This window comes from Prionailurus viverrinus, chromosome B4 (genome assembly GCF_022837055.1).
Source record: "Prionailurus viverrinus isolate Anna chromosome B4, UM_Priviv_1.0, whole genome shotgun sequence".
NCBI classification, from domain to species: Eukaryota; Metazoa; Chordata; class Mammalia; order Carnivora; family Felidae; genus Prionailurus; species Prionailurus viverrinus.
Window position 1 is genome coordinate 42,722,355 of NC_062567.1, and position 13,773 is coordinate 42,736,127.

The 13,773-nt window shown below is 49.3% G+C and overlaps 1 protein-coding gene across 6 annotated transcripts in view; it reads left to right on the forward strand.

Moving 5' to 3' along the window:
* The window catches only part of ETV6 (ETS variant transcription factor 6), a 257,342-nt gene that overhangs the window by 178,626 nt on the left and 64,943 nt on the right, over positions 1–13,773 (forward strand). Inside the window, exon 2 of one of the 6 annotated variants that reach the window (XM_047866509.1) lies at positions 13,073–13,277. The exons of the other annotated variants lie outside the window; for them this stretch is intronic. Within the exon in view, the coding sequence (XP_047722465.1) occupies positions 13,268–13,277 (10 nt within the window). The 5' untranslated portion in view covers positions 13,073–13,267. The remainder of the gene's footprint in view (positions 1–13,072; positions 13,278–13,773) is intronic. 6 annotated transcript variants of the gene reach the window in all.

A 13,773-nucleotide genomic window follows, 5' to 3' on the forward strand; every position in this document is an offset into this window, starting at 1 on the left:
ACGTTCATGGCTTCATCTGAGCTCATAACAGCCGTGTGAGGTGGGCATGAAAGAAACAGTGACTCCTACGTTCCAGATGAGAAAATAAGCTCAAAGACGGTGAGTCCTATCCAAATGAGTCAGGCTTGGACAAAGCCTTCTAATTCCTTATCCGTGATTCCTTGATGCCCATAATTCCCTGATACAATACGGTCACCCTTTAAGGTGAATGGTCCCCCAGTGCTGGGTTGAAAACAGGCGGAGGAGTTTTGAGATGACCTTTGAGGACACTGACCCATGGGGCCACCTCTACTTTCGGAGCTCAGTGGGTTAGACAGACCTTGGGCCAGAAGCCAGAAGACCTCAATGTGAAGCTCAGACAACTTTGAGCAAGCCGGTTAGCCTCCTGCCCCTTTGGCTGCACAGCTGGAAATAAGAACAGTAATGCCTGCACTGCGGACCCACATGGTTATTAGGAGAGCCAAATGAGATAAAGTGTTTGAAAGCCCTTTGTTGCCAGGTATAAGGTCATGTGTCCCTTTCCCATGACTTAGCTCAGACGACAAGGACATCCAGGGGAAGGACTTGGTAGGAATGCTGACTTAGGCTCGGGGATATTTGTGGACAAGACGCAACAAATAAATTCATGTGACCGGGGGCAGAGACGGGTATGCTGGGTATAATAGAAATGCCTGGAACCTGAAGTTGTTGTAGAGTTTGAAACTCAAAAAATGATGCAGTAGGCGGTTCCATTAGCCTTTCTTCCTCCGTGCCCCCACCCCGCCTCCTGCACCCACTGTTCACACTTCTTAGAATGACGTGTCCATTTCAAAAGGTGGCCCCTGAGGAATCTTAGTCTGTTTTGAAGTGCGCATGGTTTGCCGGGCAGCAAACAGAAACACCCTGACCCTGGCAGAGGGGGTGGTCTGTGCAAAAGCCAGAGAACACAGTGCTTCTAGGAATTCCGAGCGTGCCCATGCGCCTGGAGCTGGGTCAGCCGGAGGACGACATGGCAAGTTAAGTAGGAGCTTAGAAAGGCCCTGGGAAGTTTCTGAAAATTTAAAGCAAAGCAATAATGTAGTCGACTTTCTGTTTTAAAAAGGTCACCGCTCCAGGGGTGCCTGGGTGGCTCAGTGGGTTAAGCGTCCAACTTCGACTCAGGTCATGATCTCATAGTTTGTGAGTTCAAAGCCCCACCTCGGGCTCTGTGCTGATGGCTCAGAGCCTGGAACCTGCTTCGGATTCGGTGTCTTCCTCTCTCTCTCTGCCCCTTCCCCGCTCATGCTCTGTCTCTTTCTCTCTCTCAAAAATAAATAAACATTAAAACAATTAAAAATAAAAGAGTTCACTGCTCCAACTTGGGGCTCAGCTAGCTACCTGACCCTTTTACTTTTTACTGGGTAGAGGAGAGATCTCAAGATATACAGAGACTAATGAGCAGGGGGAGAGAAGCCTTCCTGGCTTCCCTGTCCCTCTCCCTCTGCGTGCCCGCAGTCGGCCCTCTTCCTCTGTTTAAACCAAAGGATGGTGGGGTGCCACAGAGCCGGGGGCTGAGTTAGAAAGGGTGGGAGGTGTCAGCGAAAGGGTCCGTGCTGCAGCTGACAATTTGATGGCATTAAGTCACTCAGTTTCAGCTGCCTCCTGCTTTTCCTTTGATATTTCTCCATAGCAAATGGAAACTTTAACCAGATTCCACCTTCTTTCCATCCTTCCGTTGGACTCACTTAGAATGGAAATGTTCAAAGTCCCAAGTCAGAGATAGCGTGTCCCATGACCATCCTCAGGGTGGAGGGGGCTGGGCTCCCCAGCCCTTAGAGCCACTCGGTAGTGTGCAGTGATGTTGGGAGGCTAGGGGGACCTGAACTTTGGAGTCGGACAAGCTAGGCTGTGAGTCCTGCTTCCACCATGCATTGGACTCAGGATCTATGTCACCCCTCTGCCCGGGCCTGCGCTTTCTCATCTGCCAAGTGACGGCAACAATGTCCCCTTCCAGAGCTGTGGTGAGGCTCAAACAGATAGCATCCCCAAAGCACGAGGTGTATGGTAAAATCTCACTTACGTTTTTCCTTTAAATGCCAGAAGTTAGGGGCACCCGGGTGGCTCAGTTGGCTAAGCATCCAACTCTCAGTTTTGGCTCAGGTCCATGATCTTACAGTTGGTGAGTTCGAGCCCCACGTTGGGCTCTGAGCTGACAGCGTGGAGCCTGCTTGGGATTTTCTCTCTCTGCCCCTCTCCTACTTGTGCTCACTCTCTCCCTCTCTCTCCAAATAAACTTAAAAAAAAAAAAAAGTAAATGCCAGAAGTTAATACTCTTTCAGTAATTATTCTCTTAAAAGCAAAGAAAACAAAAACAAACAAAAGAGATCCCGTGTGTGTGATGCTCCCATATCTGCTATATGGTATGATGAAGTTGAAGAAATAGGGGTGAACGACGAAGTATATCAGAAAGGAAAAATGTCTCTAAGATGCCAAGAGAGGAAAACTGAGGAAGGAAGGGGAGCTTCCTGGATTAGGGGAAGGTTGATTCCCCTTCCCATCAGGTTGATTAGGGGTTAAAATGTGCTCTACTGGCCTCGTATTGGAACTCCAAGGACTAATTCCACTGATGAGCTAGCTCAATGCCTACTCAACCAGGAATATGCTTTTCTAGCCAGAAAGATACACTGATAGGGTATATTCAATTTTAATACACTTGATTACTTGTCAAGAAGTCTTCCTGGTCTTTCTATGGCTGCAGACGGCACACCCAGGCCCTCCACCATGCCAGGTCAAGTGCACGAACACTTCCCTGGGGGGCACCGAGTCAAACACAAATAGGCTTGCGTTCGGAGCTTATTGCTTAGTGAGGAAGAAGACATGAGCCCGGATAAATCCAATTTAACTCAGCTTCTGGAAATTGTATATACAGCTTCAGAGCGCTCTGGAAGCAAAAAGGCAGGAGGGAAGACATTTTTTGGAAGAAGGCTTCGTTCACGGAAAGAGTGACTTTCCTTCCAGGCATTAAAGGAGGGGGGAGTTTCAGCAGGCCCTCACGGGGGGGAATGTGGACTCCGGTCAGAAGAAACAAGCCTGTGAGCTAAGACACAGCTGGAGAGAGCCTGGACCGGGACGGGTGTAAAGGGGGTGTCAGTAAAAGGTCTTGGGAAGGGAAAAGGGTAGGTGTTGAATGTGTCTTTAAAGAGAGCGGTTTTATTCTGTATGCCTTGGTGGAGAGTCTTGAAGGTTTTTCATCAAAGGAGCAATGGGAATGGTCCTTGAGGAAGACTTCCCTGAGAACACTGTATGTCCTCTCTGAATAACTTTGTGCTTTGGGTCTTATGCCCATTGCCATGGGGAGCTTGGCATCTCTGAGCCTCCGGTCTGCATGCCCAGAAGGGAATGGGTCGGCTTCCCTGTGTTCACTGTACGACCCTCATGTGGCCACTGCTCTTCAAGCCTTCGAGCGCCCCTCGACAGCACTCTCGTGTTCCCTGTGGCTGGCGTCACCGTCGAGAGCCGGGTTCCCTAACCTCCAGTGCCACCCTCCTCCCAACAGTCAGCCCACCTCAGCCCTCGCCTGCACCCTTCGCCTACCTGCCTGAGGCCCTAGCTTCAGGACGCGCGGGGCCTTTCCTAATGAGATGTGTTCCTGCCCTTTCCCCTGAGCTCAACGTCCTCTACCCCAGCCTCCCCAGTTGGTTACCCTGTCCCTTCTCCATACTCTTTCTCTGGTGCAACCAGTTCCTCCCATCTTGGAAGAAGCCTGCCTGGATTCTATATCGCTCTTCACTACCACCCCGTGTCTTTTTTTCCTTCACAGCCAAGATTCTGACAAGAGCTCTCTGAAAAGAGTGTCTCTGACACGCTGTCTCGGCTTGCGAGATGTACTCGCCCCTGGTTTGTCTCTTGCTGCCCCATCCTTCGAGGGGTGGACCTGTTTGAAATGGTTTACCGCTTCAATGGTTTCTTGCCGTCTCCTCTCCCCCAGGGGCCTCAAAAATCGCTCGTATGATAACTCCTAACTATCTTTTATATCTAGCCTAGGTCTTTCCCTTCGGTGCCAGGTGCACATACACGACTCCAGATGGGGCCGCTCCCCTAGCTGCCCCGCGGTCCTCTCCTGGTAAACAAAATGAATATTTTTCTCTCCCCGTCAGTCCTCTGTGGGCAAGGGTGGGTGGGCACCACGCTCTCGTGGGAGGAATCAGAAGCCTGGCTTTTGTCATTGCTTGCTTCCTCCAGAGTTCACCTCCAACTTCTGTCAATTCTACCTCCATGATAGCCTGAGCCCAGCCTTTCTCCCTTCCCTCTGCTTTAGCTCAGGCTAGCGATATCTGTCACCCCCATGCCTACAGCGGCCTCTAACTGCTCTCCCCGTACCAGCCTTGCTCTGTCCTAATTCATCTTCCGCTCTGCAGCTGGAGTGACCCTTCGAAAACAATATCTGATTATGTTACTCCCTTGTTAAAGATCCTTCAATGCCTCTTAGCAGCCTCAGGAGAAAGTCTAAAGTCCTCAGTACAGCGGACAAGGGCCCTCCTCATGATGGCTGACATTTATCAGGTGCTTCGTCTGTGCCAGGCACTATCCCGAGTGTAGGACTTGATGCTCACAGCTCTCCGACGTAGGTCCTGTTTCCATCCCACTTTTACCATTGAGGAAACCAAGGTGCAGAAAGGTACGTCGCCGGCCCAAGATCACGCAGCCAGTAAGTTAGGGAACCAAGATTCAAACCTGGGGAGGCGACATTCAAACCCAGGAAGCCTGGCCCTGGGGCCACACTCCTAGCCACTATGCTATACCATCTCTCCTTCGCAGGGCGTAGCTTCTCATTCATTCAAAAATATTTGCTTAGGGGCGCCTGGGTGGCGCAGTCGGTTAAGCGTCCGACTTCAGCCAGGTCACGATCTCGCGGTCCGGGAGTTCGAGCCCCGCGTCAGGCTCTGGGCTGATGGCTCAGAGCCTGGAGACTGTTTCCGATTCTGTGTCTCTCTCTCTCTCTCTGCCCCTCCCCCGTTCATGCTCTGTCTCTCTGTGTCCCAAAAATAAATAAACGTTGGAAAAAAAAACAAAAAAACAAAAAAAATATTTGCTGAACACAGTGTGCCAGAAACTGCTTGAAACATCGAGGGTAGAGCAGTAATCAAAACAGTTCCTTCACTGCTGTCATCGGTTTTTGTAACTAATTACGATAAAGATCAAAATATATTTAATCAGGAGTCTACCTGTGGAGTCATAACAAAGGCTTTTTGAAAGCATATTCAGAGACTGGATGTTAAGATAAAAGAACTTTAATGATGGTAACATTGGCTTCATTTGAATAGCTTTCCAGAGAATAAGATTGCATTTAAAACAATTTTTATAGGCATGTCCTTTGATCTGGTGAACACCAAAAATAAATAAATAACAAGGCAGGTGGGGGGGGGGATGTGTTTAATGAAGAAAATGAATAATAAGATGAATAGTGAAGTATATAGATTAGTGATAAATGCTAAGGAAAAAAAAATAAGGCAAAAAAGAAGATAAGGAGGAGTCTGAGAACACAGATTTGTAGTTTTATGTGGAATATCCAGGGAAGACTTAAAGGAAGTGAGGATATCTAGGAAACCACACCAGCTAAAGAAACAGCAAGTACAAAGGCCCTGAGGTAGGAATGTGCCTGGTATGTTTGAAGAACAGCAAAGAGGTCAGTGTGGCTAGAGCAAAATGGGGGAGGGAAAGGAAGGAAGGAGATGGGTTCAGACAGAGATCATGTGGGGCCCTAAAGGTCATCTTAAGGACTTTGACCTTTACTCTGAGTGAGTCGGGAAGCCCCTGGAGGATTTTGAGACGAAGGGTGACATCATGTAAATTCAGGGCAGAGGAGGGACATGTTTTAATGGATCCCTCTGGCCTGTATGTTGAGAATAGACTCTAGGGGAACAAAGGAGGAAGCTGGGGGACCAGTCGGGGAGCTGTGCCAGAAGTCCAGGTGGGAGATGATGGTGGCTGGGACGAAGCTAGTAGCAGCAGAGGTGGTGGCAGTGGTCAGATTCTGGATGCATTTTGAAGGCAGAGCCAACAGCATTCACCTGTGGATTGGATGGCTGGAAGGCGTTGGGGCCCTGGCATCTGGAAGGATGGATTTGGCGTTCTCTGGGACGGGAAGGGCTTCGAACAGCAGTTGGGCAGGTGACGGCAGGAGGGCCTTTTGGGGCAGATCAAGTCTCACGTGCCTCTTCAGCATCACCGTGGAGCGCTTGCTTTCTTGCTCCCTCCCCTCACATAAATGCAGGTTCGCATGCATTTCTGCGTTTTGTCCTGGCGAAACTCCTCCGTTGCCCAAACTGCTTTGGCTCTCTCGTAGGTCCCGGCCTTTGTACGTGCTGTTCCCTCTGCCAGGAAAGCTTCCCTTCAGTTCCCTTCAGTTCCCTTCCCCACCCTTCAGTTCTTCCCTGGCCCTGCACTAATGCACTGGCCTGCCGACCGTCTCTTACATTCCCTGCTTCCGCCCCGGCCCGAGATTTTAAAGCCTTGGGTCCCTCACCTTGATGGACCTTGCACCTTGTACAAGATGCAGTCTGTAGGGGGTGCCTAATCGGCTAGACGGATGGGTGCGTGGATGGAGAGATGGACGGATGAGCACTTAGCACAATGAGACCAAGCTGTGCTTTGGTGGTAATGATGGGGATTCCCCTGGAACACGGCCAGGTGAGATGATCACCCCAGACTGAAATGAAAGAAACGGCAGATGTCAGGAAGTTTTTGTGTTCATGCTGGCATGTGCGTTAGAACACTCCGGCACAGGGCCCCCTTTCCCGTGCACTCTCCCCGCCTTCCTACCCCAGCCCTGGCTCCCGGTCTTGCTAACCTCTGGCATCAGTGAACATATACCCTCTACCTGACACATCCAGGTCTGTAGGGGAAGTTTTGGTTATAAAACCGGAAGAGTGTTTCACCTAATGACGTGTTGCAGGCTTGCTTTCCGCGGGCCTCCGGGTCTGCCAAAGCGATCCGGCCTCATTATTTAGGAAGCTGCCTCAGCCAGGCATTACTAATTTGGGCATTGCTAATTCGGATGCCTATTCAGGCAAATGAGCAATGAATGTAAAGTGCTTTTGTCAGTGAATTGCCAGTGAAGACAGGGGGAGGGGTGAAGTAGAGGGAAGGTGATAGAATGTTTTGAGTTTTTGCTTCGATTCCAGAAAGGACAGTCATTGCTTCCTGGAAGCTGCACTTGGCAACAGGCATGGAGAGTGGGAAAGATTTATTTCCCTTCGCCAAAGCTCAATAATTCAGCTTGAGTATTTCAAATCGATACATTTCTTGCAAAGTTTCCAAAGGCTGCATTAAAAAAGCCACTTGAAAAAATGATCATTATGTGGCCGCATCCTTTGATGAGACCGGGGCGTCAGGGACGGGTCGGGCCTTCCAAACAGACGCAACCCGACTGAGAAAGGAGGCTTTTCAAAGCAGGAAAGTCGAGTTAGAGTGGACAGCAAGCCCAGCCGCACCTGCCCAGCTGCCCGCGGCCTTGCTGTGTGGGGCTCTTTCTGGAATGAACGGCTGACTCGCTCCTCCTAGGGCTCGCGTGGGGAAATCTGTGGCTAACACGTAACTCCCTGTTTCTCTGAGCTGTGGTTGGTCGCTGAGCATGAAGGGCACTCACTGGAGGAGACCGGCCCCCTGATCTAGGAGGACTGAGGTGTCCGGCCAAAGGCTGAGTCAGTCGAGTTTTCGTGAAGTCTTTAAAATTCTGACATCTGTCAGTCTTGCCTTCTTGGGATGGGAAGTGTGGAAGGACGGCAGAAGGTTGGGGGGTCTTTCTGCCGCTGTCACTGCTGTCACTTTCATCTCCACCATCCATTCCTTCCATTTGGAGGATTTTATCTTCACTAGAATAGTCCTTCAGTCCTTTCCATGAAAGAAGCCAAGTATTCCCTCCCTTGGCATCCCATGCCCATCGAGGCTATAGCCATTTGATCGTGTCTTCCCTTCCGGATGCTGGGTCTCCGCCTCCTCGTGGGCTGTGACTCCCTTCGGGTGGCCAGAGACCTCTCAGAGTAAGGACCGCACTTCTTTGACTTACTGCCACAAACCCCAGCAAGAGTTCATCCAGAGACGCAAGAATGTTGGTGCTCTCTTTTACGAGATACCAGGGGCGTGCTGCCCTTGCAAACCAGAAGTATTCTGGGACAGAGTCTGGGACGATGGCACGTCAGCCGTGTCGGTTTCAACGTCTCTCAGAACCCACAACACGGTCGCGTGGCCAGAGCCCGTGGACAAGAGCAAAACTGCTGACAAGCTAGCCCCAAGATCCAGTGGGGCTTTTGATGGAAAAGCCCAGGGCAGCCCAGAGGAGCTCACCGGCCGTTGCAGAGGCTCCGTTTGAGAGAGACAGCTGAAAGTGACAATCTTCTCGTTGCTTCCAAAGGCAGCCAGTGCACACGGGGCAAGGTCTAAAGGGTCTGGAGCGTTCTAGCTGTGATCTCGGGAACTTCCCAGCCAGGTCCTTCTTCCAGGAAGACCCCACACTGAGAGGCTGCCAGAGTGAAAGCAAGTTGAATAGGAGAGGAACAACAGAGACTAAGGAAGAAAGGTCCCCAAAAGGAAACAGAAGGAGGAAATTTCAACCAGCAAGCTGCCATATATTCGAGCACTCCGTCAACACAATAGAAGAGAGAGCTTTGTAAAGTTGGAACACGCCTTGTTCTAAAAGTTCAGGAAAATCAATTTCACATGAAACCGCGCAATAGGAAAGTAGTGAGGTCAAGTCCCATACAAAGTTTTTAGAAGATAAAAGAAAGTAAGAAGCCGAATAGCACTCCTAAAGAGTGTCCTAAAGACATGGCTATGGAACCATTCAACAACTGTAACCTGCCATCCAGATGAGCTAAAATTCATTAAGAAAATACCAAACGGGGCGCCTGGGTGGCGCAGTCGGTTAAGCGTCCGACTTCAGCCAGGTCACGATCTCGCGGTCCGGGAGTTCGAGCCCCGCGTCAGGCTCTGGGCTGATAGCTCAGAGCCTGGAGCCTGTTTCCGATTCTGTGTCTCCCTCTCTCTCTGCCCCTCCCCCGTTCATGCTCTGTCTCTCTCTGTCCCAAAAATAAATAAACGTTGAAAAAAAAAATTATAAAAAAAAAAGAAAATACTATTAAATATGGAGGGGCGGGGGTAGACAACATAAACCAGAATTAGGAAAACTTAGAACTAAGAGGCCAGAACTCAGGAAACATTTAAAAATGAAAGAAAAATCATTTCAGAAATGAAGAGCAAACTAGTAGGAATTCAAGATGACTATATCATAAACGGCAGTGTTGAAGAGAAACAGAAGGTAGAAACACTGGAAATTGTTTGAAATGAAAGCGAAATGAGCGATTTTTGAAGATTCAAGAGAAAGTGACAACTATTGGAGAGAGGCAAGGGAATTTCAGTATGTGGATAATAGAAGCCTGTCAGGAAGGAAACCAGAGGTTTGCATAACTCCGCTCTCTGCCTGTCTTCACATGACCCTCTTCTGTTCTGTGTCCCTCCCCTGTGTTCCTTCATAAGGACACTTGTCATTAGATATAGGTCCCGCCTGAATAATCCAGGATGATCTCATCTCGAGATTTCGACCTCAATTACATCTGCAAAGATCTTTTTTTTTTAATAAATAAATAAATAAGGTCACATTGACAGGTTCCAGGGATTATGACATGGACATATCTTTTGGGGGCAGGGGCCACCATTGAACCCTCTACAGCTGCTGTGCTAGTAGGTGACGGAAACAGGACTTGATTTTTATTTTACAATCAAGTCGCTAAAGGCAAAATTTCATGTTTCCAGCAGATTAGCAGTTCTTGCCAAGAAACCAAAGTAGACGGCATGCTTTATAAATAGCAGGACAATAGGAGGTCAGCCTGCCGACCACCTGGAGGCCTCACCTGGCTCACGCTCTGCCCCGGCCTCGGCTGGGAAGCGTTTGTGCACTGTGTGAACGAACTTTCCTTGGGCTGTCAGTGATGGGCAGCTGTTTTGCAGACTCTCGAGTCAAAGTTAAAAAACAGACATAGCCCTGTCTGTCTCCAGAACTGAGGACACTCAACGTCTGTATTATAAACACTCACACCGTTCCCAGTGCAGAAGTCAAAGCTCCTTTGAAGGAGTCGTACGGGGGGGTGCCTGGGTGGCTCAGTCAGTTACGCGTCTGACTCTTGCTCTCCGCTCAGGTCATGATCTCACGGTTTGTGAGTTCAAGCCCTGCCCGGGGCTCTGCTCTGATGACACAGAGCCTGCTTGGGATTCTCTGTCTCCCTCTGTCTCTGCCCCTCCCATGCTCAGGTGCACTCTCTCTCTCTGTCTCTCTCTCTCTCTCTCAACTACATGAACATTTAAAAAAAAAAAAAAAGAATCATACGTCAGAAACATCTGTAGGTAAAAGTGAACAAAATTTCCTTCCCTCAGGTGCCTATACCATTCTGCCTCCTGGCTGCTTCAGACCCCCACTATCCTTCAAACTTGAGGGTCCTCTCACTCCTTCCCCTGACAAGCTCATCTGACTGCCTAGCAAAGCTAAGGTGTGAACGGATTGTATTGATTTAGTGTATTCCCTCTACCAGCCTCCCCTTCCACAGACGTCTTCGCGCCTCCATCCAAAGGAGTGAATAAAACTGCAGACAAGACAACAGAGCCAAAGAGAAGGATACTTGGCAGCAAGAGAGAGTCTCCCTTTGGCCACGGAATGTTTCTGCGGTTCTGGAAGGCGGCATGGGGTTGCTTTTGCTTTGTTTTTTTTGTTGTTGTTGTTTGTTTGTTTTTGTTTTTGTTTTTCATCTTCCTGACTCCCCAGCAACCATCTTAGGCCCTGAAACCAAGGGATTAGTAACCTTCACAACTCAGATACCAGGGAGTTTAACTGGTGAGAAAAAAAGATTACAACTTTTTTAGTGGCTAAATCTACAAAAGCCATTTGCCTGTGAATTTCCTCCACACAGAGGCAACGAGGCAGAGAAGACACACACACACACACACACACACACACACACACACACACACACACACACACACAAATGCTAGTTATCTTTACGTAGAAGCTGCTTTTACAAGTCTGATTTTTTTGTTTCGTTTCATGAGGTGTCCACAAATCTGTTGAAATGATTTCACCCGGCCTCTGTTGCCCCGTTTGCCCCTCCTAATGCTGATTCAGCTTCAGCTCAGGCAGCCTGGAGAAGGAGCGATGATTGGGCACCAAAAGGCAACCGATGGGGCCTTGGAAATGCTCGGAATCCCTCTCCTAAGAGTCAGGGAAGGAGGTGATGGAAGAAAGGGGGAGGGGGAGGGAGAATTCTCCTTAAAAGAAGATATTGTCCAGAAAAGCATCGTTTTATAAGGGTGGTAGGTTGCTTGAACCCTGGTCACATCTGCCTTTTGGGCCGTGGATGTGTCTTCCAAGGCCTGCGGAGTTAACATTGTAAAAGTTAAACGCTTCTGTCAGGCTCCCTTTTGCCAGCCCCTCCCTCTCCGCTCCCCCCACCCCCCGCCCCATCCCCACCCCAGCCTCCTGTTCACCCCACAGGACTCAGTGATAATAGGGACTGTCTCCATCCTGAGAAAAGGCAGCCCGCTTGTTTAAGTTTGCCTGGAATAAAGAGAACCCTGGAGGGAAGGGACCAGGCGCAGCTGAACCACACAAAGGAAAGCCTCTCCCATGCCAGTGACCGGGCAGATCAGGCCCTGTCCAGAATGAGAATGAGTTCAGCCCTTGTTATGCTTCGCAAAGGAATGTTCTGTGGACTGTGGCCCGCACAAGAGACGATCCTGTGTGGTTTAAAAGAGCCAGAGGGGGAGAAAAGGATATTCGTTCTTCTTTATTCAGACACCCGTAGTAGATCTTCTGTGTTTTGTGGATCATGCAAATCCAAAGGGATCCCTCTTCTCCGCACCCCTGCGTTTCCACGGACGATTAGAAAATCTTCTTGCGCCTGCTTTTCCTGGCAATTTCCCAGTCTGCCCCCTAATCTATTTAAGGAGCATTTCAACTTTTAATATCTATTTTCCGACATTTTTTTCCTCTTCAAAATGGACTTCTTTGTGTGCATAGATGTCAATAAAACTGAAAATAAAGCGTTTTCTAGGGGCACCCGAGTGGCTCAGTCAGTTAAGCGGCTGGCTCTTGATTTCAGCTCAGGTCAGGATCTCGCGGTTCGTGATTTCGAGCCCCTCACCGGGCTCTGAGCTGACAGTGCACAGCTGCTTAGGCTTACAGCTTTCTCTGTGCCCCCCCCCCAAATAAATAAGCTTAAAATAATAATCATAATAATAATAAAAAGAATTTCTTTCTGCCCTGTGGTAGGAGACATGCTGCCCTTACTTGCCTCTTTCCTTTAGAAGTTCAATCACATCTCTCCTTCAGTGGTATCTCTCCTGTCCCAGCTGCCTCACTGTTCATAAATTAAAATAATTTGCAGGGCTTAACCTTCACCAGTCTGAATACAAACTTGCCGTGTGTTAGCTACAATTCCTAAAATACCCGAGGAGGGGACATTCCATATTTAAGGTCAGGTGTGTGCATTTCGTAGAGCAGTGAGCCCCTCAGTTGCCCTGCGTCATTTCATTGCCGCCCCCCACCCCACGCTTCTCATTGTGACAAGGGCACCCTTCCTGCCTCTCTTCTCTTTTCCTCCCCCAAATACCAGGACAGACGAATGTGTGTCTTCTCTTCTGGCGCCTAAATTGCTGCTTACCAAAATTGCGAGTACCTGTCGGCAGGCCCATGTGCATACGTGAGGCTCAAAATTACTAGCCTGATTCTCCAGGGGTCGCTACATAGACGTCTATAGACAAGGTCTATCGACTTTGAAATTAGAGCCAAATATTTGTGTGCGTGTGCGTGTGCCTGTGCATTCGGCAAGAGGGTCCGTGGGTCTCCCTGAATCCTCAGAGGGGTCCGTTATCTCCGAAACTTAAGAACCCCTCTCCATTGGCACTGCTACACCCTCATCATTTCTCTTCTCAATATGGCTTCAGTCAAAATGTTGCTGTTTTGTTCATCGTGAAAATGTAAACAATTTCCACCCGAAGTGAGCATTTCAGTTGCCTCACCCTACTCCAGGACCCAAGTGGGCTCCAAATCTGACCTTTCTTCCTCCAGCCTCTCATCTGCTCCCGTCCATCGCCTCCTGAGCCATTTTCCCAACCTGCAAGCACACTGATGATGCCGGTCCCCTCCTCAAAGCCCTGTGCGGGCCCCAAAGCTCCTGCCAGAGCCTTCGCAGCCTGCGAGAACCCCTGCTCAAGTTCCTGAGGCCCCAGGGAGCTGCAGGAAGGATTCCAGTCTCCTGGAGACATGTGGCAAAGTACGGTCAATCTGCCGTCCGGCCTCTGTCCTGCCCAGTCCCCCCAAACGCACTGTGTACTTCCTGTGTACCAGACATGGTGAGAAGTCTTTATAAGCGTTACCTCGTGCCATACTTAAATTTGCCCAAGGAGCTAAGTGCTATTCTTGGCCTCATTTTACTGCTGGGGAAACTGAGGTTCAGAGCTGTAACTTGCCCCAAAGCACTGACTGAGCCCACTAGGCGGTAGGACCAGTATTTGAACTCAGGACTGAGTCCAAAACCCAAGTTTTTATCTAAAATATTACATGCCTCTCACCACACTGGGCTTGCTGCCCCAAAGCGGAAATGGGAAGGACTCTTATGTCATGTTTGCGAGGGTGAGTGGCAGGCGCTGGGCCAGCTTTGCTGTCAACAGGTTTGCTGCTAAAAACCCTTTTGTGGATAAAACTGAGTGAAAGGCAGAAAAATCCACAAAGTGAAGTCTATAAGAAAAAAATTTTTCTTTTAATTTTTT